The 23,440-nt window shown below is 41.5% G+C and overlaps 1 protein-coding gene across 1 annotated transcript in view; it reads left to right on the top strand.

Moving 5' to 3' along the window:
- The window catches only part of LOC149342448 (mitogen-activated protein kinase kinase kinase 20-like), a 40,202-nt gene that overhangs the window by 5,155 nt on the left and 11,607 nt on the right, over positions 1-23,440 (top strand). Inside the window, exons 4-18 of the mRNA XM_089544801.1 lie at positions 1,088-1,192; positions 6,775-6,840; positions 7,230-7,258; positions 7,787-7,870; positions 8,890-9,030; positions 9,162-9,236; positions 12,087-12,141; positions 14,328-14,379; positions 14,820-14,955; positions 17,209-17,253; positions 17,496-17,526; positions 18,317-18,453; positions 19,119-19,178; positions 20,489-20,815; positions 22,564-22,638. Coding sequence (XP_089400927.1) covers positions 1,088-1,192; positions 6,775-6,840; positions 7,230-7,258; positions 7,787-7,870; positions 8,890-9,030; positions 9,162-9,236; positions 12,087-12,141; positions 14,328-14,379; positions 14,820-14,955; positions 17,209-17,253; positions 17,496-17,526; positions 18,317-18,453; positions 19,119-19,178; positions 20,489-20,815; positions 22,564-22,638 — 1,418 coding nt within the window. The remainder of the gene's footprint in view (positions 1-1,087; positions 1,193-6,774; positions 6,841-7,229; positions 7,259-7,786; positions 7,871-8,889; positions 9,031-9,161; positions 9,237-12,086; positions 12,142-14,327; positions 14,380-14,819; positions 14,956-17,208; positions 17,254-17,495; positions 17,527-18,316; positions 18,454-19,118; positions 19,179-20,488; positions 20,816-22,563; positions 22,639-23,440) is intronic.

The following is a 23,440-nucleotide window of genomic DNA, read 5'->3' as shown; positions in this document are numbered from 1 at the left end:
TTTTCATTTTTCTGAAAAACAGCGTGAACTTGGACGAGAGCTGAAGGAAGACACACAGACGGGCGCTCTTACTAACAGTGCCCGTCTGCAAGTCTTCCTTTAGTCCTCGTCCAAGTTCGCGCTGTTCTTCAGGAAAATGTCATACCAGCTCACCCAACCATCTGTTTTAATGTTTTCATAAATTATAGCTTTTGAAGTTTCTTCTAGTACTGTACAACTCGCTAATTTAAACTTTTTGTGTACTTGAAGGATTCTGAAAGTTAATTAATTCTGTGTAATTAATTAATTAGCAAGTCACTCATTCTTGATAACAGGCGTCGAGCATATTTGGAAGACAGACAGGCGAGATGATGTAGAACTTGAAACCAACTATTTAAGCAGTGAGCCTTTTGCTGATAGAAAAGAGCAAACAAACTTGTCGGTGGCAGTGCTGAAAGCACACTTAGTAGTCCAGCAAGGCAGAAATTTGAGCGAGTTGGTAAGTAGTATTCATGATTTTGTTCACAGCGGAACAAGAACGGGAAAGCCAAGAGTACAGCGCTTGTTTGTGTTACTCTTTCGTCTTTCCCGTTCTTGCTGCGCTGTGAACAAAATCATGAACACTTAGTAGTCGCAAGGATTTAATGCCTGACACTTTTGGGTGTGCTTTATTTAAACATCGCTCAGAACTTTCCAGGCAATGGAAGCAAATTGTTGGAAACAATTGTGAACGTCACAAAATCACACATACTTGACTGCAATCATTCTCGAAGAAACTTGTAGCCATGTCTCAAAATCACCCCTTGTAGCCAAACAGGAAATTTTTAGACCATGCGCTGGAGAGTGATGAAAAAACTACATTTATTAAAAAGTAAAAAGAACATAACTTTCTTGCAGTATGGAGCAAAATATACACTGTCTGTGTTTAGTGACTGCCAAGACACTAGTTCAGTTTCATTCCTGCAACCCGTGTCAGAATTTCTTAAATGCTGTCTCACTTGAACTGCGGCACCCGTTTTGCATGTATTTGGCTCTCCTCTGAATGTCTGAATTAAGTAGATGTGTAGTCTGTGCATTACAAGATCTGTGGAACTGTTTGCTTTGCCAGAATATGCAGAGCATGGTTCCTTGTATGCATTTCTGGCGATGCAAGAAAATGACTCCATGCTGAGCTTTGGCCAGATTCTTCTCTGGGGCATCCAGATTGCCTCCGGTGAGTGGACGGGGCTTGTAGTGGTATGGTGTGAAGTATGCTAATAGCAAAAATGCAAAATGTTGCAAAGCTTAGTTTTTGTTTGTTTGTTTTTTGTTTGTTTGTTCTTTTGTTTATGTGCCTGCAATGTCCAAAGTGCATTTAGGGAGATAAATACAATATTACAGCGCGGAAGTAGGCCAAAAATGGTAGCGTACAAGAAAAAAACTGGCTATGAATAGGATACATAAAAATATGCACTCTAGATATACAGGTATTCCAGTAATGAAAAATATTTACAGCAGTACAGAATGTGAGGAAAAATGGGAGTTGTGCACGTATCATATGTACGATAACATAGCCCGGAATGGTACTTTAGCCTGACAGTTAGCAGTGTCTTATGGTACTTTATTCTAAGCAGCATTGGTTCTAAGACAGACCAAATTCTGGAACAATTTAGTGCGGCATGTGGCTTCTTGAAGTTATGTATCCTCACACCTTTCAGAGATGAAATGAGGAGTTAAAGGGACAGTGAGGAGAGCTCTATTAATATTTTTTTTTAGAGCAAAATCCGATAGTTCGGCATTTCATGGCTTTGTTGCCACTTGGCCGGCAGCGAAAGATGCATTTATTTCTAAGAAATCTGGATTCGAAGTTGAAAAAGTTTTTCCCGCCGGCTGATTCAAACTTGGGATTCTCCTATGACGACACAGGACTAAGTGACGTGAAACATGACATGCACATGACGTAACGCAGACTCCGTGATTTCTGGCAGCCAGCAGTGTGGCCTAGCAGCAGCCGAAAAGCTACCACCGGCTGCACATTGAAGGCATCTATCGACTATTGCGGCCGTCGCTACCGTCGCTTCGTTTACGTTTGCACCGGTGTTTTGCCAGCGTTACGATGGATCCTGCTCTCGAAGTCGTCAACGAAGTTCTCGCAAATAGACACCTTTAGCATACTGTGTACCTTGTTACCGTTAGCAGAATACCGGGAGCCCGCCTACCGCCGGTGAGCAGGCGCTGATTGGTTCTGATGCTGCAGGCGCGCATGTAGTTGCCGGGTACATGGCGCCATCCGGCGACATCAAGGAGATTTGCGCATGCATTGGCTGCGCCTCAGTGATTCGTGGCTCTTCGTGTCCTAGTGTTGCTAGAACCATTGGTTCTAGCAACACTATTTTGTCCTATGATGTCATCACGCTTGTACTTGCGAGTTTGGCCTGTGGCGGCGATACCTGTATTTTGGTTCTTGCTCTTTTCTACGTTACAAGAGCTTTGTTCTCAGTATGAGTGGTGTTTTTGTAATCAGGAGCTGGTATTCTGTCGATACAAGCCAACTTCAATTTCTCCTCAGTGTCCCTTTAATTAGTGAAGATCACTCTGAATTCGGATTTTGGAGCGATAAACATGAAACAACATTTTTAACTTAGTGTGAAGCTTTTATGTGCCTTAGTAGTTCCCACCCTGATGAACTTAGTGGTTCCCACCCTGATGAAGCCTTAATAGACATGACTCTTTCTCACCGTGCTCTTTCCTAATAATTACATTTGCTGCTTTTGAACCGGGTGGCCTGTTTCTCTACCCATTCCAGCTTAGCAGTCAAACTTTCAAGTTGTAGATCCCAGACTACACAGGGATGCTTTAGAATTGGCCGTATTTTCGAGAAGCAAAGCAGCTATTTTATTTTAAGCGATGCTTTGGAAAAGTTACATTTTGAGGAATTCAACCTTCAAGAGGGGGTTTTTAATGCTACATGTATAGTCTGCACCCAGTGCATAGTCCGAAAAGATGAATTTCGGCTTAAAATAAAAAGTTTTTTAGATTTTCGGCAAGCACTATAACAAAAATTTTGTTGCCAGGCAGTAAAACTGTGTGCTTTTCATAGACCGCATAGAAGTCAGTTTTAAAACCTATCAAAATCATTTTCCCTAGGGTTGTCGGAATGAACCAAGTCAAGCATGTTGAATTCGACAGACGGCTTGTCAGTGTCTTTATTGCGTTCAGAATCTGACACCTCTATTGCAAAAATTTCTAGTCCAGCTTTCGTGAAGCCGTTGACTCCAACTTCCTGGATACCTTCTTCAGCAGCCATAGCGCAAGGCATTACTCCGACGCCTCCCGTGGCATTATTCATCAAGGTTTCGCACATGTTCTCACAAATCCAAGCACCGAAAAGCAGCCACTGCGAGCATCATTCTCTTGCAAATGGAAGCTTATTTCTACATGTGATTTAGCTTGGTAAAATGTCATTGACGCAGTTGGTCCACAAATTTTCTTTATTTAGACAGCCATGATATTCTTTTGCGGCTCTGACAAACAGTCTTAAAAGATTATTTCAAGTTTAGTCCACACTACGCAAAATTTCAGGTTTTAAACATGTGTAGTCTGTGGTCTGTAGTGCGGAAAATACAGTACCCAGGTATTTGTGTGCCTGTATTCTTGTAAGGTGTACAGTCGAGCGCGATTTGAAGGTTATCGCGCGAGCGTCGACTAGCCTAGCACTCCAGGCACCTGGCGGCCAGTTTGGGAACAGAAAAAAATCATGACTTCGCACTCTTCTCTCCCTCGTTCGCTGTTCCGTACAACAACCATCACCCCCGTGACAAACCCACCGCCCTTTCTCTCTATTCTAAGCTTTCCATTTGTTGCGATAAAGTGTGCACTTGGTTACCTCGTTTCTTTGCCGGCGATAACAAAATTGGTGGGAAAGATCTGGTAAACCCAGTGCTTCCCTCGTCTTGATTTTAACGACTTTGAAGTTGGAAAAAATATACCAACGCAGCATCGCCTCGTCATATCGCCTTTGATCACCAGATAATACCGAAGAATACGTCGTGAGCACTACGGTCACTGCCTGTTCGCAACACCCCCCCAAAAAAGGAACTGATAGCCCGGAAGGGAGTGACGGCTGCTGAAGGAACAGCAAAAAGAGTGAGGGAAGCTGGCCTGATAACCCCGTCGCCTCGGCAGAGAATTCTGGGCCATGGCGCTGTTCATGTTCCCGGTCGACGCTCGCACGATAACCTTCAAATCGCGCTCGACTGTACATTGTCTGTGAAATATTTAGGCATGGTTGGGGAGTGCCTGCACATAAGAGGTAAAAACTTGCACTGAGCGGTATTTGAGGGATATTCACACATTCAGTGTATCCCTCCTTTGGGAAAGGAGAAAGCACGTTTTGTGGCTGAAGAGGCAGTGTGGTGACACAGGCTTCAGCAGTGGGGAGGTAGCCGGTTTGCTCAACTTACTCAAATGATCTGCCCTCCCTACCATCCTTTGCCTGTTTCCTTGCGTGTGTGACAAGTTGTGAGCTGGTGCCCTGTGGTGCCTGTGATGGCATCTGCTTTTTTTTGCCGGCAGTCTATATGGTAGCAGCAATATATCTCTTGGCTACATGTTCCATTTTATGCGCCAGCCATGAATATGATTCACATCATCCTGAAGGCAGGGGGTCATCATATGCGCAGCCTACATACTTTTGTAAATGACACAATCATCTGCATAAAGCTGTTCCATGGGGGACTCAGTTTGGACAACATCACTGATATACAGGGTCTGTTCTGAAAGTAGTAGGACTGGTTTTTTCCTGGGCGAACGGGCGGACGAGAGGTGGTCTGTGTGTGCAGGATCGTTGAAGGGGGATATTGGGAATGCTGGGGAAAATCGGCAGTCGACTCTCGGCCGTTAAAAAGAGGAGGTCGCTTGTACTGTGAACCCCTGTCGAAACGTCTCGTCACGCAGAATCGTCGAGCGTTTATTGCATCAGCGATACGCGATCAAATTTTGAGTAAATCTTGGTAAAACGGGCAAAGAGACAAACAACATGATTAAGGAGGCCTACGGTGATGCTTCCATGGGTAGATCAGGTGTTTTTTGAGTGGCACAAGCTTTTCTGAGAAGGTAAGGAAAGAGTGGAGGAGGACGACCGCTCCAGACGCCCTTCGACCAGCAAGACCAACGAAAATGTGTAGCGAGTGAAACATTTACTTAGCAATGATCGCAGAATGAGTATCAGAATGATTGCTGATGACTTGAGCATTCCTCAAACCCAAGTTTTTGAGATCGTGACAGAAAACTTATCCATGAGGAAAGCGTGCACGAAGTTGGTGCCGGGAGTGTTGTCAGAGGAGGAAAAGGCCAACCGGTAGGATCTTCTTCTTCATGTGAATGAGGGCCCCGATTTTTTGCCCAGCACAAGGCGGCAACGCTGCCTCAGCCCCCCTATAGTCTCGACTTGGCCCCGCCAGGTTTTTTTCTATTCCCGAGAATAAAATCGACGCTCAAGGGGAAACATCACGGATCGGTAGAGGTGGTTCAACAGGCCGTGACGAGGGAGCTAAACAGCATTCCGGTCCAGGCGTTCCTGGAGGCGTACGAAAACTGTAAAACTCATTGGCAGCAGCGTGTAGGTGCGGAAGGGTGCTACCTTGAAAAATTATAATCGTTTGTACTATTCTCTTGAATAAATTTTGTTTAAAAAAATGAGTCCTACTACTTTCAGAACAGACCATGTATGCTAACAGGAGTGACCCCAGTACAGATCCCCAAGACACACCAAATGTCAAAGGGGAATTATAGTCAAATACAACTTAAGAACGAAGCTGCATTCCTGCCAGTGGCGTCAACCGATTCTCATGAACCTTCTAAGCATGACAATGATGAGAGGAGACTGTCCCCTTTCATCTGCCACTCCCTGCATTGTCACGCTACTCGTGAGAATCGGCCGACACCATTGGCTGGAAGGGGGTCCTTTGAAGGGGGAATGCCGCTTCGTTCTTGAGTTGTATCCGACTGTATCAGATTAGCAGCTGTTTATTATGACACATTGCATGTGCCCTTGCAGGTGTTCATGAATCCATCTGACCACACCTTTTGTGTATTTTGAAAAAAAATGCCGTATTTTCTGGTATATAAGACACCTGTGTAAGTCTCACTAGTGAATAACACACATCTGTTGACGCAGTAAATGCTATAAAAATGCACTGAGGATATACAAGTTGCACTGTTGTATACTGTTGTATAATATGCATTGATAAAAAATTCTGAAGAAAAATATGTAACTTCTTCCCCAGAAAATATGGTAGCTTGTGGAGCAATATCGCAAGCTGGACTGAATCAGAAGATTATTAAGATCTAAAAATAAGCAGTCTACTTATTTATGGCTGTCAAATGCAGAAAAAAACTTCTGACCAGATCCTAAAAGAACAGTCATTTCTAAAAATCTTGGTGAAATTTCTTGCGGTCTTTTATGCTTCAGATGCTTTATTACTATGCTATACTTATGTGCGCTATCATTTTGCAACTAACACTTGTGAGCGAAATCAGTCTCTAGTTTTCTGTACTTCTTACTAGGGCGATTCTTGTGTACTGAAACAACATTAGCATTTTTCTAGTGATTTGGCAAACAGTCAGTTTTCAGTGATTTGTCTGGGTAGTAAACAGCAGATGGCTAGTTTGTCAGCTCAAGAGTATAAAACATAAGTTTCATTTCTATCTGGTTAATATTGTTCACGGCTCCTTTTTTTTGCTGTTAACACACACCATGTTTCTGTTCCTTTGTACTGTATTGCATTTGCAACTGCGGTTTGCTGGCCATTGCAGGCATGCATTACTTGCATGAAGAGGCACCTATCAAAGTCATTCATAGAGACCTGAAATCTAAGAATGGTAAGCCTTCTTTTGGTTTGGGTTATGATTTAGTAGGCATAGCAGCAAACCTAGGTCACATGGACTAGTTGGCCCAAACTAGTCCATGTGACCTACTAGAAGCTTTCATGTTATCATGTGTGCTAAACAGAGATGCCTGCTAACTTGAAAGCATATTAAATGTGTTGCGTCTAGAGATTAGTTTGTAAATTTGGAGTCCTTGATAGAAATTAATTTTTATGTCTGATGTGTTAAGTGTTTTGTGACAATTGTCTAAATATAGCCAGCAAGAATAAATGTGTTAGTTTGTTTCATACTGTTTTAGCTTATACACTTTTTTGAAATTTCTCATTGATTTGATGCCTACCATTGGTAACTAATGTGGTGATATTTCCTTTTTTCTTCCTCAGTCGTGATATGTTCAGACTACACATGCAAGGTAATGGTTTTCATTGTTTTCTTTTGTATAAAAATTGCATTAGGCATAGTGTAAGGGTCTGGGCAGGGTAAATCTTATATATTTTAATTTTTTTGGGAAACAATTTACTCTAAAGTGCTAATATAATTAATGTGTTACAACTTAAAATGGGACACTTTTGTTTGTTGAAATACGCAAGAACTGCCATAGCAATGAGAAAAAAAAGTAATTGGGAATGCATTATGCATTCAGTAGAATGATTAAAAGTGTTGGGCAACATAATGTACATGGATGGTGAAAAAATTTTTTTTTCTTGTGCATGCTCTTGTGTTCGTGTGTATTGTTGTGTATGTAACGGGTGACGGGGCCACGTCAGGCAAAAAATGAATTGCCTTTTGTCCCGTCACCTCTGACAAATCGATGTCAAAAATAAACTTGTAAAAATAAAAATAACAGGATATTTTTATTGACCTTTGCTTGTGTTACAGTCTGACCTGAACATGCTAATTAGTCACTGCAGATGCTAATTTTGCTTTTCCTTTTAATCAGATATGTGATTTCGGAGCCTCTCGATTCCTGGGTGCTACGACCAGAATGTCACTGGCAGGCACACTGCCTTGGATGGCCCCTGAGGTGATCTTGTTAGGGTTTACTGTACCTTTTTTCCTTCTGTTCAGTCACGGCAACATCAGCTTTTGACAGATAAAAACAATAAGAAACAAGGGTGCATTAATCAAGCGCCGCGATTTGTATTGGTGGCTAGCATAAATTTTGCTAGCATAAATTTTTGTTCTGTTTACTTGTTGCCAAGTGAACCAAGCCATGGTTGCTGTGGATTGTTAAAATGATTCTGAATAGCAGTAAAGGCATACTGAGGACAGTGTCAAGAAATGTTTGTACTTTGTGAAAATCGATTCTATGTCCTTCTCTGGGTACACCGATATTTGTCTGGCACGAAAAGACACATTTATTGCAAGGAAAATTACACTTAAAAATTTCCCCACCTCTTGAGTGGAACACGTGATGTCTACATCGAAAAAGACTATGTGATTACCATTTTGAAGTGAAAGGTGGTGTAGCATAGCCTCTGGTATCCGTGCGAGAAAAAGCTGTGTCAGGTCACCAGAGTTTAATTGTGAAATAAACCAGTGATTGTCAGCACATTAATTTCTTTACCTTTTCTAGCTTATAAAAGCCTCACGTAAGTGAAAGTAGTGTTTTTTTTTGTTAGATTGTGCTAATATATTGATACAGACCAACTTTAATTTGCCCTCATTTCCCCTATCTTGAGTACATAGTTATACACAACCTACAAGAAATGTGTGCTTGTTCCTGCACCTGTTGTGTTTATTACCAACTTTACTGCATCTGGGTCGAAATATGTGAGCACAGTGTGAACTATAAGTCTTGACTTCATAAAGTGGTGCACTGTATAATTTTTATGTTGACAAGCAGATCTGCTGAAACAAATGGATGACACGCTCGTGCATTGTGCACAGTAAATATTTTGACATGAACATAATAACTGTGCTGTCTAGCAGCAGTTGCATTTCTTATGTTCTGTCTATGCAGGCAATTTTGACTGTCATGCCATCATTCTATGATGGACAATTAGTTTGAACAAAACTCAATGTTTGCGCAAATTCTTGCAGGTGATTCAATGTTTGCCATCATCAGAAACGTGTGATGTCTGGTCCTTTGGTGTTGTTCTTTGGGAGTTGCTCACTCACGAAGTTCCCTTCAAAGGCATAGAAGGATTCCAGGTGGCTTGGGCAGTTGTTGAAAAGGAGGAGGTACGTCTTTTCTCTTCCTTGCTACAAATTACTTCCTCACATATTGATGCTGCTCTGTTTTTTGTCTTAAGATTATGTGCTCATCGTGTTTCCTCCATCTCTCTTTCTCTGTTTCTGCTGCCTGTGTTCAGCGGCTCACCATTCCGAGCACGTGCCCTGCTGCCTTTGCAAATTTGATGACCGCCTGTTGGAAGACAGATCCCAAGGTACACTCACGCTCTTTCCCTGTCCTCTGATGCACCTCGAAATAAGCCTGGTTGCTATTGCACTGGCTTTGTTTTGGTTTTACAGTATTCATGCAATTATCTGCATCCCATCGTGCATGTTCACTGAAGTATACTTGAAATAGTATGTTGCTGTGAATCGGTACATCTTGTTCATGGGAAGTAATCTGTTAGTTTGTTGAGTTTATCTTGCTACATGGACTCCTGCACTCTATTTCTTGTTTTGCGGTGATTCATATCAGATATTTTCTTCAGTTTTTGTTTAAATTTGATCATATTTACATCGCTTCAGAAGTATGCCCGAATTATTATATTCATATACATTATATTATTTCGCATTTGCGGCTATTGAGACGTATACACAGTTGCAGGAGGGAGGCCCCAAATTGGTTATGCGTTGATGGCTAAATAGCACACGCTTATACTGTCGTGAATAACAATGGCTAGAACCACTATCACCAAATTTAGGGGTTTGAAATTAACCCAGCTGCACTGGGTGTGTTGAGCTCTAACATTGCAAAACATTTCTGTCGTGAGCCCATGCAGTGTGTCATCTCGCGGTGTGATCAAGCAGTCAATGCTTGAAGTCAGTGCAACATAGAGAGCAGCATTTATTTTTTTTTCAGCAATAATGAGGTGAAATGTTTGTCATTGATAACATCTATAGTAGGCTTAGGTGTGCTAAAGTTTGGGCAGGAGTTTTGAATGCATGTAGGGGAGAGGGGGAAAACCTAATGTAGATTTGTGAATCACTGCTTTATTTTTATTATTCACAACTATTAACAAACACAATTATTTGCTATTGTCCTGGCATCATGGTCGGTCAGTGTGAAATGGCCAGTTAAACTGGAACACCGCAAAATTTTATGAAATTAGGAAGCAAATTGTCGCATTTTGCCCTGGCACCCAGGAAAAAATAAGAGTGCATGGGGCAAAATGAGATGCTGCTCTAAAGTTAAAATATTACTTAGTGTTGCAATGAATTTGTACAGAATTGGTATGGGTGCCTATGCAGTCTGTGACCCTATCCATGTGACGCGGGTTCGATCCCGGCCGCGGCGGCCGAATTTCTTTGGAGGAGAAATTCGAGGCCCGTGTACTGTGCGATGTCAGTGCACGTTAAAGAACCCCAGGTGGTCGAAATTTCCGGAGCCCTCCACTACGGCGTCTCTCATAGCCTTAGTCGCTTTGGGACGTTAAGCCCCATAAACCAACCAAACCAACCATGTGACATGTGATGTATCCATACAGAACTCTGCACTGTTTTGTTGCATGATCCACGGCAGATGTGGCAGTCCAACAGTCAGGCTTTGCATGTGGCCTGGCTACATACATGATTGTTTTGAATATTCTACCTTCTTTGCTACTTTTTTTTCTGTCTTAGTATTAGGATATAGCTCTTGCTTTGTTCCTGTCAAATGGGCATACAATTTGGTTCAAGACTGGAGTACATGAACATGAGTCTCCAGATGTTATCATAGGTCAGACCAGTCGGTGCTTGCTCCATTTTCAGAATGTGTTGCACAAGTAACCATTTTTACCCTCTGGAAACAGTCCAAAGATTAAACTTGAAAGAATTTTTAGTGCAGTTCCTGCCTTTCAAATTTTCTTTACTGTTCTGTGTTAGGCGTCTTTAGGGATACCAAAATGCTTGGTGGCATTGGTGTAACTTTGTACTCTTCAGAGCTTTTTTCATGTCTTCTTTGCCCCACTTGGTAATCATTCATTTCCTTCTGGACTATCCTAGAGAGTCATGAAGAAAATACGAAGCTTTGAAGCAGACAATAAAACAATTATTGTTACTTTAGGCATGTGCAGAACCATGATGTGTTTTACCCCATGTGTAGCCCGATGCTAAAACAATTCTCTTATAAGAACACAAGGTGCAAACCTTCCTAAACTTTGTGTAAGATAAGAAAAATAACCAATTGTAGTATAAATACTTATGTTCATCGAAGGCTCTTGGTCGATCAAACTGCACAGTAATGAAAAATGTAGCGTGCAGAAATCCACAACTTTTCAACTGCTCTGTCATTCACCAAGGCTCATTTTGCAATTTTTTTCTTCTTGGAACCTAATTTCGTCAGCCTTAAAAAGAGTTGCAGCAGATATGTGGCCACTTACGCTGGCTTAATATCCAATTAATTTGATTTCACATTTAAAAAACGTTAGAGATGACTGTGGCACCCGCATTGGAAAAATGCGTAAGCATGACGTCACACTTTATGACGTCACACCAAGACGTCAACATAACACTTCCACACTTTTCACGTCAACCAAGACTCGTGACCGGAAGTCTAGACCCTCAGACCGGAAGTTGATCACTTATCGATCAGTTATCGATCACTCATCGATCACCTATCAATCCCTTATCGATACCAGAATTAATTGTCTTACTTAATCAAGTTCCATCAATTGCCCATCTGAGCTTAGCTGTGCCTTTTCAAAGCTGCTACGATTTTTGTACAGATGTGACCTCATTGAAAATGCGAGGGTGAAGAGAATTAGTAAATTAGTTCACTTCAAAGTTGGCTGGGCTTTATGCATTACTATCAGCTCGATCATTTCTTCTGCTTGTGAACTGAGTTTTCTGTAGTACACGATCTATCACTGTTTCTCTTCTTTACTTAATTTTCTTTTCCTACAGCTTGCTACAGCAGCCATTAATCAGTTTGTGTCTGTGTTTGATTTAATGTCATAATCAGCAGCATATTTTTGGGGCGCCCCTGCCGTACTGTGTAAAGTTCTAAAATTTGCTTGAATGCACAGTGTGGACAAGTTTCATGGCAGTGAAATAAAAAATTATTGTTGCTTTGTTTTATCTGCTTGCAGGAGCGGCCTTCATTTTCTACTATTCTGCACCACTTGAATGCGATGAGTGAAGATGGTGAGTGTGTGTTCATTATTAGGTTTGGTTTATGGGGTTTAACGTCCCAATTCATTATTAGGGTGCCACTATGAGCACATTTAATGACCACATGAGCACATTTAATGACCAAGTTGCATTCTCGTGCCTGTCAGTTTGCTCTTAAAAGCATCATCAACGTCAAGGTCAGCTTAGACATTCCAACCCTTGCAGCCCACCCGCTGTGATGGATTCAGTTCAGAGCTTCTGCTGTCTTGTCATTTTGTGAACATGGCAATTTGCAAAAATTTACTGCAAATTAGTGAACATGGCTTTCATCCTGGCAATGGAATTTCTAACCTTATGCTTGCTGAAGCTAATGCTTACAAGTATTGTGTTTTTCCATTTGCCATTTGTCTTAGTTTCGTCTTGCAAGACTGCTTATGGTGAGAACTGATCTCATCGTGTTAGGATTCGTGTAATTGGTAGCATATTCGAGGCAAGCTCTAACAGAAAAACAAACAAAGAAAATAACAGTTGTTAATGGTGTAGGGTGTGAAGAAAGCTCAGGTGAAATGAATGGCGGCGCAACAAGGACGCTAACAAGAAAGGGGACACCACATGCGCATGTTAGCATTTCATCATGCACCAACTCGCCCCTCAGGCCATTCTTCTAAAGCTCAGGTATTCAAGCAAGAAAGCCTGGAGACCTTAACTGTTTGGTTTTGGTATTGCTGAGTTACTTTTTGAATGTTAGCTTTTGAGTTTGCTCTATCCTGCTTTCTTGTTCCACGACTTAGCAGTGTTACACTTTGTTCATAAATAACAGTTTTTCATTAGTATTAAAAGAGTTGTCCATTGCTTTATCTTTATCGACATGATAAGTCTTCTAGGTGACAGAGGCAGGGAAAATTATACAATATAACAGTGTTGCCATTGCTTGCTTTTGACTAATTGCTTTTAGTTTGTTTCTTTGTACTGACCCGTGTACATGTGTGGAGGCAGCACATTTTTCTCTGGGCACTCATAATATACATATACTCTCCCACATGGCTTCTCTTACCCTGTTTCTGTTTTATTACCTTTCTACAAGAGCCTTTGGCTGTCATCTGCTGGCATAATTAGAGAACCAATGTCTATGAATTAAATTTTTAGTCTCATGCATAATTTATTAAAGTGGTCTAGGTTTCTCATAATTATTCCTTTGACACGACCATTTAAAGAAGTAACGAATATTTGTAGAAATATTAGGTTCGGTTCTATCACTATTTTATTCTTGTTCTATTTGGTTTTTAGCTATACTCGTAGCGTTCGATTCGATAACGAGGCTTTACTATTTACCTTCGAATCAGTTTTGAAAAAGTACTATTCGTGCATTGCTAGTTACACAAACCAGATAATCACAGAACAAGATAAAACTGGCACCGGTCTCATCCTGTGTTACGATAGTGTAATTTTCGAAAACATCCTCGGTCAGATTTAAATGCACTTAGTTTTAGCGGCACAGTTTCACCTGCCTATAATTTGGGCCTTTATTATTAAAAAGGATGTGTACAAACCTTCAAGTAAAGTTCTACAAAACCCACTGCTCCGGTGAAGCGGTGGTCCCGGGTTCGAACCCCAGACCAGGACGAATTTTCTTCAACTGCGAAGTTTCTGAGAGCTTTCCTTTGTAGCCGTATGGCTGCGCTTGGGTGGACGTCAATGAGTAATTACTCCCTTATTACAAATCTACTCCACCTTGGGGGATTCCCCTAAACATTTGGTCAACACTGTTCTCACTTCGAGTTATTGATCAATTCACTCTCGCCCTACCATAAGCTTGCCGTCCTGGTTAGCTCATTTGGTAGAGCGACTGCTCCGGTGAAGCGGTGGTCCCGGGTTCGAACCCCGGACCAGGACGAATTTTCTTTAACTGCGAAGTTTCTGAGAAAGCTGTATAGCTTTCCTTTGTAGCGTATGGCTGCGCTTGAGTGGACGTTAATGAGTAATTACTCCCTTATTACAAATCTACTCCACCTTGGGGGATTCCCCTAAACATTTGGTCTACAAAAACTAATTGATGTAGGCTTCTCACAATGCATGCACAACTAATTTCAGTATCCCTTTTCTGTAGCTGTACAACAAATAAAAACTGTTTTTTCATTTTTTTTTAGAATAATTCTTCTTTTGCCTTTATGCAGCATGCTTTTGTATCTTCCTCTCTTTCTCTCTTTGGCACTTTTCAGATTCTCTTTGCAACCTTGCATCTGCATATTTAAGTCAACGCAGTGTTTGGAAGTAAGTTCTTTCCCTCTTGCTAGAGCACTCTGCCATAATCAACTGCTAGTGATCATGCTTACGCAAATTCTTGCAACTTCTAGACCAATGTTTATTGTTTTGACAGAGATCCTTGCAAGGAATACACATGAGTAATGAAAACCTGTGAACTTGGAATCTTTTTCCAGTGACATGCATGTATACATTGAACAAAATTCAAAAAGAAACCGGTGTTCTTACCCAGAATCATCTTTTTGTTTTTTGGCCTTGGCTTATTACATCTGTAATTTTAGTTTCCTTTTAGATTTGCCCCCCCCCCCCCCCCCCCCCCCACTCCTTTTTTTTCATAACGTATCACTTCTGACACATTTATCTTTACCATGACGCTGGCCCTTTTTGCGACGCTGGGATGAGATGCATGTTTTTTTGCTCACTTTTTGAAAACACTTGCATGTGTGCAGGCAAGAAATCGAATCTACTCTGGAGCTGATGAAGCGCGCCGAGCGTGACCTCAGTCAAAAGCAGAAGCAGCTGGAAGAATGGGAAAGCCGTTTACAGCAAAAGGAGCAACTGCTTGAACGACGCAGGGGTTGCATGGTGACGTACCGTTCCGTTACCTCCATTTTTGGGAGACAGTACAGGGTTTCAGCTTTGTAAGAAGAGTTTGATGTTTGCTCATCAGCTGTGCAGTGGTTCAATCCCCTTGCAGAAAGTTGCTAAAATAGTTTCACATTTTTTACGAGTTGCATGTTAGTCAGCAGCATGCACCAAAGTCTTCTTTAAATGAAGCATTCTAAGAAACCAGGTGAGCATTTAAATGCTATGTGTCATAGCTGCTGCCAATTCATATTGTTATGCTTAATTTTTAACTAGATGACCATAATTAGTTAACCTTGCTATTACCAGGAATTTTTATTTCTATTTCGTGCTCTTTTTTTGGCAGAAAGAAAGAACAAGGTGGGGCAAAAAAATGTGTATACCAGTTTAGTTTACTTTATGGGGTGTAACGTCCCAAAGCAACTAAGGCTTTGAGAGACGCCGTAGTGGAGGGCTCCGGAAATTTCGACCACCTGGGGTTCTTTAACGTGCACTGACATTGCACAGTACACGGGCCTCTAGAATTTCTCCTCCAAAGAAATTCAACCGCCGTGGCCGGGATCGAACCCACGTCTTTCGGGTCAGCAGCCGAGCACCATAGCCACTGAGCCACCGCGGCGGCTCAGTGGTCATGTATACCAGAACACCTCAGAGGGAGAATTTTCACCTTGCTTACCAACTTTCTGCTTGAAACCTGAGAATTTAATGTGGTATATAGAAAAAGTTAATTAAAAAATATAATTAACTGAGAAGACTCAAGGAAAGAAATACTGATGGCTACTATACTTGGCATTCACGTAGTGCCATTTCTGTCTAAAATTCGTACTTCTTAGTGTATGTTTGCTACTAGTTCATCTTGTATTTGAGTTTACATTTTCTGAATTGAAAACTATATGTTAGCATTATTCGTATGAATTTTTCAACTGGTAATCAATACTACCTCATTTGGCTGTTGTTCTACAGCACAAACTACAAGGTACTTGGCAGAGACAAGATTATATAAATGCCCTTTCTTCTTGTATTCCTTGTTGCTTACACTTCAGAATTTAAATGAGTAACAAGCTACTATTACTTGCAGTATGTAAGGTGCTTTAACAAAAGCACTGCCTTGTTTGCCTTTTCTTTTATCCATCCATTGCCTTTCTTTTGATGCAGGTTGTTGCTTATTGGTAGTGTTCAGCATTTCTGAAATTCTTTCTAACTGTTTAGTTCTTGTCTGCAAACAAAGCTTCTTGTATATTTTAGTGAACATTTTTTTCACATAAAAGTTAATTTGTTTGTTTCAATGCGCATCATTTTCATGCCAAGAGCAGATAAACTTTTTTTGGTTACTGGGCAGTTTATTGTTTCCATGCACTGATATCTGCAGTGTCTTCATTATGAACTAAAGCCACTTTGTGGGTGTAAAAGTATATTGTGCTTCATTTTTAAAGATGAAAAGAACTTCTTGATAATTTTGCTCGTCAATCACCGAGTAACCTTCTTAATAATTTTGCTTGTAATCTTAGTAGTTATCTACATCAGTGTAAAGGAAAGTAAATCTCCCCCTTCATTTCTGCATTTTGATTGATTGAGGTCATTCACCTCTAGTGTGAAGACTTAAGCTGAGGTTTCAGTCTCCTCCCCTTCCTTCCTATTCTTTGATTCTTTTTGCACTGTGTATGTGTCACAGCAGAACATCTTCAGCAAGTAGCGGTTGCATTTTGTTGTGGTTGCAAGGTTGTCATACACATTGCTGGCACAAGAGTGTTATGGTGGTGCTGACACTAACTGCAGATGAGCTTGCTAGCATATCTATTGGCTGTGCTGGCTTCTGTCAGCTTAAATGGTACATTGAAAATAAGCAAATAGAGCATACTACTTGCAGATTTTTGCTCATTCAACTGTGTTGCACTGGAAGGGCTTTTATAAAAAGTCAATAAAATATACAGACATTATGGTGAGCATGTCACACTCCCTTGAGTTGTTAGATGTGAACTAGTTGTATGTCTGTATGCCTTCAGCTTGGTTTCTTTATGCTTGTGATTAGGTATTGCAAATTAACTTTGCATACAGTCCTGTATCACACTATTGCAGTGATAGATTCTCAAATTATTAATGCATTGAGGGCAACACAAAGTCTTTTGGGAGGTGCGCTAGTGACTATCTTTCGTCCTCTGGAAATGGCATATGTAGTTCATTCTGTTTGTGTTTTTTTTTTTTTTGCAACCTAGCAGTTTTTCTATTGTAAGCTGAATGAACTGTCTTTTGCAGGAGCTGTATGTCCATGACGTGAACACATGGACAGTGGATCACGTGGTGAGTTTGGAGTTGCATTTAAGACACACTCATGACTATGCAGATTGCTTCAGTGCATAGAGTCAGATCTAGAACTGTGTTTATTACTATAAACATAGCTGCACTTATGCTTGCATGACATTATAAGGAGAACTGTTTGAGTGCAAGGTGTCGATCTATAATGCTGTCGTGTACTTGACATTTGTATTGTGTCCTGTCCTATTCAGATGGTTTTATTCTCACTCACTTTTTTCTCATTTCAGTTCCTTTGGGTGCAGCAACTGGGCTGTGATGGTGAGGCTATGCGAAATGATTTTTGAGTGCAACTTAAGTGACATTTGATTGTCTGTGTTGTAGTATATATACAGGGTGGTTTGGTAGCCTTCTACTTCATTATTTCGTGTTTGGGTCCTTGTGGTGGCTGGCATATGTATTCCTATCACTGCAAACGTTAATAAAAAGCCATCTTCACATTTTTGTGGCATTTTTTTTGTAGAGTTTCAGTTTGCAGAGGTATTTGCAGTTGCAGTTTAAGTGTTTTAAACTGTGCAAAACTCTGATGGAAAGGAGTGGTGGCAAAATTTTTTTTTCATGCATCTTATGCTGGCTGTCATTGTCTGGGCGCACTGCCGAGACAGTGTTGAGGTAGACAATAAATCATGGACCTGTAACCGTAAGCTCAGTGTGTGCTAGATGGTGCCAGTGTAACTTGGTAATTTTTGTTAATTGTGCTGTTATAAGCCATATTCCTTTATACATCAGCATCAGTGTCTTCTATTTATGAGTCTTCTGTACACGGTGTAGTAAGAGCTGTCTGGGTCTTTCAGTAGAGATAACCAATGCAGAAACACTGTTGAATGAATTTGGAATCTGAGTGTACTGGAAGTTGTTTACATCTGCAACTCATTAAAATGAGTCAGCAACTACAAGGTCTGCTATGCATGAAGCCTGTTATGAGCCTCAGCATTGTATTAGCATGTCGGTGCTTTATGTTGATTCCTGTATTTCATGCTGTTTTCCCTGAAGCTCATCATGGATTATGTCATCACTGTGCTGATGTGCTGTCTGATTTGCTCTTGTGTAGAGGCCACCAAGGACTTGGAACAGTATGCTGAGTTGTTCCGAAGCCAGCACATTGCAGGCAAGCGGCTGCTGCTTCTCACGGTGGAGCACCTGAAAGACATGGGCATTGCGCCACTGGGGCATAGGTTGGCACTGATGGTGCGTGCCGAGGAAGCTTTTTTCTCTTTGCATGCTTGCTGTTCAGTGATGTGCATCTGTTTTTCTCTTCTCACTGCTTACAAGAGAAGCCTTGCAAACTCGAGGAGAGTGGCCTGCGTGATCCTCTTTTCAGATTTTATTTTTGTGAAAATAGAAAATTGAATAGGAAGGCATTCTTAATAAATAGTTGCTGCTATTTTAAGCTCCGTAGGAAATATTTTGCATTTTTACCTCTGAAGAAAAAATTTTGTTTCACATGTCATTTGACTGAGTTGCATCATTGACCCATTCAGATATCTGAAACCATGGTCAGTGTGACACAACATAAAAAAAAAAAGCAAGAGAAGACTCAGCACTCTTTTTGCATGCCTGTTTAATTCTGTTCCTGTGCTGTACTGACTGTTTTGTGACTGAAGCAAGTGTTAAGCAAGGTTAGTGTTAGCAAATAAAATCTCGTACACTAATAACATTAATCGCGACAGTGTTTACTTGGATGTAAAGAATAAGAGTCACTGCTGAGCAACTTTTATAATTTAGCTGAAGAGATGCCATTGATATGCTAATTCTTCTAGTTATGTAAGTTGCTGCAAGGTCCATGCAAGGCCTGCAATGATGGATCTTTGTCCAGATAGGTGACGCGGTTGTCGTTTGCATCAACTTTGCAGGATGAAATTGAAAAGCTCGCCATGGAGAACCGGCGCAAGTTTGAGCTTTCACAGCGTGAGGTAAGTTTGCTCTTCCACAAAATGAGTCTCATGGCTCCTAGTGCTTTGTGGGCTTTCATTATTGTAGCACATATCTTGTATTCAACCATGCAGCAGTTTTTTTTTTTAATTTCAAGCACCAGCAGTGAAAATTTTGACAAAGGGCAAGGCAACTGCATCATTCCTGAGGGCAGCTGTAACATTTTTATGTGCAGCATAAAAATTGGCATGCTTTTAGTTGCAGTAGTGGCATTGAAATGGCAGTAAGTAGGTCTGTGATGCTTTCGTTAAATTACATGTTTGCAATAAGACAGAGCTTCCCTTTTTTAATATTCTTCATAATCTCTAAGGGAATGTTCTCGATCAATTTTACAGGCTTACTTTAGATAAGAGAAGAAGGGGTGTTTTTGAGTTGACTCATTTGTGCCTGTCCATGCCCAAATTTAGCTGTGCTGAACACTATGTTGCAGCAAGTGCAAGGAAGGTGTAATCTAGTAAAGGCACTTCTATAGTTGGCCTCCTTACCATTATTTTGCTAATTCTGATGTTTTAAGATTTTGCCAACAGTAACATGAACTGAAATCTTCCTGTGCCTTAGAAGCAATTAGGGGAGGGGTTGTATTGTTTTGTTCTTAAAGAACTAGCCACCATCCTTAAAAACATTGCCCAGGATGACTCACTAAGCTCCCATAGCAGAACTATGTTCTTGCCTTGTGCCTTTTTTTTTTCTTTTTCAAAATGTTAAGTTGAAAACCAAGCAATGGCTCCACTTTTTAAATGCAAGAAAATAGTTTTACTTGTACAGTGAAGTACTCAGTGAAGACTTTGGGCTTGTTTGTGTGAAGTCATATACAGTCCTTATTGCCTATAGAGTAGGCTTCTTTTGAGGCTAACGTAACAAGATCTTTCAAACCTGTGAGACCTCTCAGAGATGCAGCAGATTGGAGGTGCCTGAAATACGACATTTTGAAGAGTAAAGAGTCACTTTTAGTAAACTGCTGATCAGATAAGCAAGGATGAGTAGAGTTCACTTGAAAAAATTTATGAGGTGCTCTGAAAAATATTTTTTACCTTCTCATACAGCACTAGTAATCAAGCAGCTAGATTTCTCAGGTTCCATATTTCTGCATAAGTGCATTAGTGGCATTTACTTGCACAGCTATCAAATACTACTCACTTATTGTCAGGCAACACACGAGAGGACTTTGAGCGACAAAGCATATTGTTCTGGCCACAACAGCACACCTATTTACAATGTTAGCTGTTGCTCTACATTTTGCTGCTTATGCAAATTGGCTTTCTGGCACATTCGCTGTCCTTGTCTCGCCCAGTCGCTGAGCCATGACCGCAGCTCCTCCACCTTTGGTTCCTCCGCCTTGGGATCAGTGAGCCTTGCGTCGATGACATCCTTTGGGTCCCTGGGCTCCAGGGCACCATCCAAGTCAGCTCCGGCCTCAGAACAAGCGCTGCTGCGACTGACGCTGCTCTTTGGCACCCACGTTCGGCTGGGCGCAAGCCCCCGCGAGCACAAGTGGAAAGCCTTCGTGGAGCTGGACACGGGCGAGACACACTTGGCCAGTGACGGGGCTGCCCGCTTCATCAGTAACGTCACCTTCGAGTGTGCCCAGTCTGGGCTCTTCCTCACGCGCATCGCCCAGGTGGGTTAGAGCGTTCATTTGCAAGAGGCTGTATATGTACAGGGTCAGTCACACTTAGAGGGAACACGGCTCCGCGTGGCCACACACCTACGGAGTGCCATTGCATCTAACCCGTTCATGAATCAATGCAGTCTGGCGCACGAGAAGAGGGACCTCGACGTGGTGCTTCGTGTCATCTGCCCCTTTGCACGTGTTTGCTACTGGCTTGGTCGCAATAGAGTTCCACGTGTGCGCAGCCACGCGGAGCCGTGTTCCCTCTAAGTGTGATTGACCCTGTACATGCCTTAACTGGACAGACATGAGTGAAAGATGCCATGTGGAGTTTCTGTGCACTATTTGTGAAAAATTTGCAGTCTACTTTATGAATGTCTGGAGCATGTCTGTGGATGTTACTTTGTAGCTTGTGTGCTACTTGTAGATAGAGAGAGAGAAGGGCACTTTACTAAAGAGCGGCATATTAAGTGCTCAAAATATCCTGAGCATGGAGCACCAGAACACATTGGTCATCCGGTTGTTCGGATTGCCAGCCAGGAACCCCACGTAGGAGGGCTTGAGAGGGAAAGAAGAGAGTTTGGAGGGCTACTGGGGCACTGAAAGAGACAGTGCTGCAGAGTGGCATAGGGTGAGGGGCAGTATTCCAAAGTTTAGGAAGGTTCAGGACATTGTCTCTTTCGCTCTTTGTTGCTTTGGAGAAGATTTACTGCATGGAACAAAGAGTGCTTATGCTGCTTGCTAAGTGGCTTACATACTTTTTATAAGTGCGTGCGTTTTTTGCCTTATGCAGTCTTGTAGTTCAACCTGGGGCCTTCCACTAGTATGTCGTGGCTTAAAACGAACTTGTGGAATCACTAGTTGTTAGTGATCACTTGGTGATCACTGATTGCTGATATTGAAACTCTAATGGTGATATTAAAACTCATGTTTAATAGAGCTTCACAGTGGGACTTGTACATAAAGGACGTTTTGTTTCTTCATGCATCTCTGCAAACAAGTTTTTTTTTGTGATTTAATCTCCTTTTATGGACAGTGACTTTATTTCTGGTTTCTTTCGGGCTACAAGGCCAGTGAATTTGTGAAATGGTTTTTGGTTCTTTAGCTTAAGCCTTTTTAACTGAATGCCAAATCTTGTTTGTTTTTCTCAATTTGCTGAACTACAACTTCATGATGTGCAGGCCATGCAATGTCAAATAACCATTTTTTGGTAGTTAGGTAACAAATTTGTGCTCACCTCTTGAGCTACATGCTGCTCTTGCAACACCCGCCATTGGCTTCAAACAGCTTTGAATAGTTCATATTACGATATATAGGTGAGGGGATGGTATTTTAACTTTTAAATTCAGGACAGTTGTGCACGGTTTTTAACACCTTTAGAGATGTATGACATATTGCGTGACGCATGATTGCGGAGCTCAGGTAGGATTGCTGAGGACATTGTCCTGTTTTAGGCAAGCTTTATTGCTACTTTTCAGCGCATTGTTTTGGCAAGTCAGTCAGGCGTTTCAGATTTCAGGCACCTGGATGTGATGCCAAATGACATAGGTTCTCTAACACCTTATACACAAACCAAGTATTGGGTGTTCTGTGCTCCAGTCACATTTTAAGTTTTGCATGCTGCCTGATTTGTCACTACGGTTGGGAAAGGACTGCAATCCTGGTAAAAATACGTCCTGGTAAAAATACAAATGATGCAACAAGCTACATTCTGCTTGCTTTTATAGTAAAGCTTGCTGTACACTTTGCCTTTGCAGCCACCTTTCGTGATGGACAGATGGTGCATTGGTATCACTCCGGAAACAGTTGTCACATGCGTGGTCAATTATGAGGTGAGACTCTTGGCCCTGTTCTTTCAGTAGTGCAATCTCTATGTACTCCCTGTAGCCCTTGACACGACATATGTTTTTTCTCAAAGTTGTCCCTTGAAACTATTGCCATTTTCTGAGTTGCTGCTTCGTAGGTCATGCTGATAATTTGGTGCCATGAGTTTGAATGGATAAAGTTGTCGTGAGTCATATCTCGCTCCATCAGACTACAAAGGTGTCCTTCCTTGGATAAGCTTTGCTTGTCGCAAGTCCAGCAAACGCGTATGCTCTTGTGTCTGTGTGGTGCACAGCCATGCTTTCTTTGCCACTGAACTGCAGCGCAGTATTAGATATAAATAGTTGAAGGACACTCTTGGCTTTCTTGTTTAGTTGGTGGACTGGACATGATTCAAACTTTCTACGATACTATGTGATATATCTTCTGCATGTTATGATTTCTGCACAAGATTCACTCAGGCTCACACATTATTAAACACTTCCTGGACTCGCTTATATGTACTTGGGCATACTTGGGCTCTCACATTTGGAGTCACTCATGTGCGCGCAGGCTTTCACGGGCTTGACTCACTTAGATTCAGGATTGCAACAATGCGCCTTAATTATGACGCAGGGTTTCTTGGTCTTGTCTCGGAGTCACTCAGTCTTGCAAGGGTCCAATCTCAAGTGGGTTAGGTGTGCATCATATGGACTGAAACACAGGTTCACACAAATGTACCGTATTTTCCGGTGTATAAGACGCACCCTTGTATAAGACGCACCCGCCATATATGAAGGCTCTCATTGAAAAAGTTGGTATATAAGACGC

The sequence above is a fragment of the Amblyomma mixtum genome, chromosome 5, assembly GCF_055824585.1.
Source record: "Amblyomma mixtum isolate Tamu chromosome 5, ASM5582458v1, whole genome shotgun sequence".
NCBI classification, from domain to species: Eukaryota; Metazoa; Arthropoda; class Arachnida; order Ixodida; family Ixodidae; genus Amblyomma; species Amblyomma mixtum.
The sequence above is the reverse complement of the archived record's forward strand: the minus strand, read 5'-3'. Positions and strand labels throughout refer to the sequence as shown.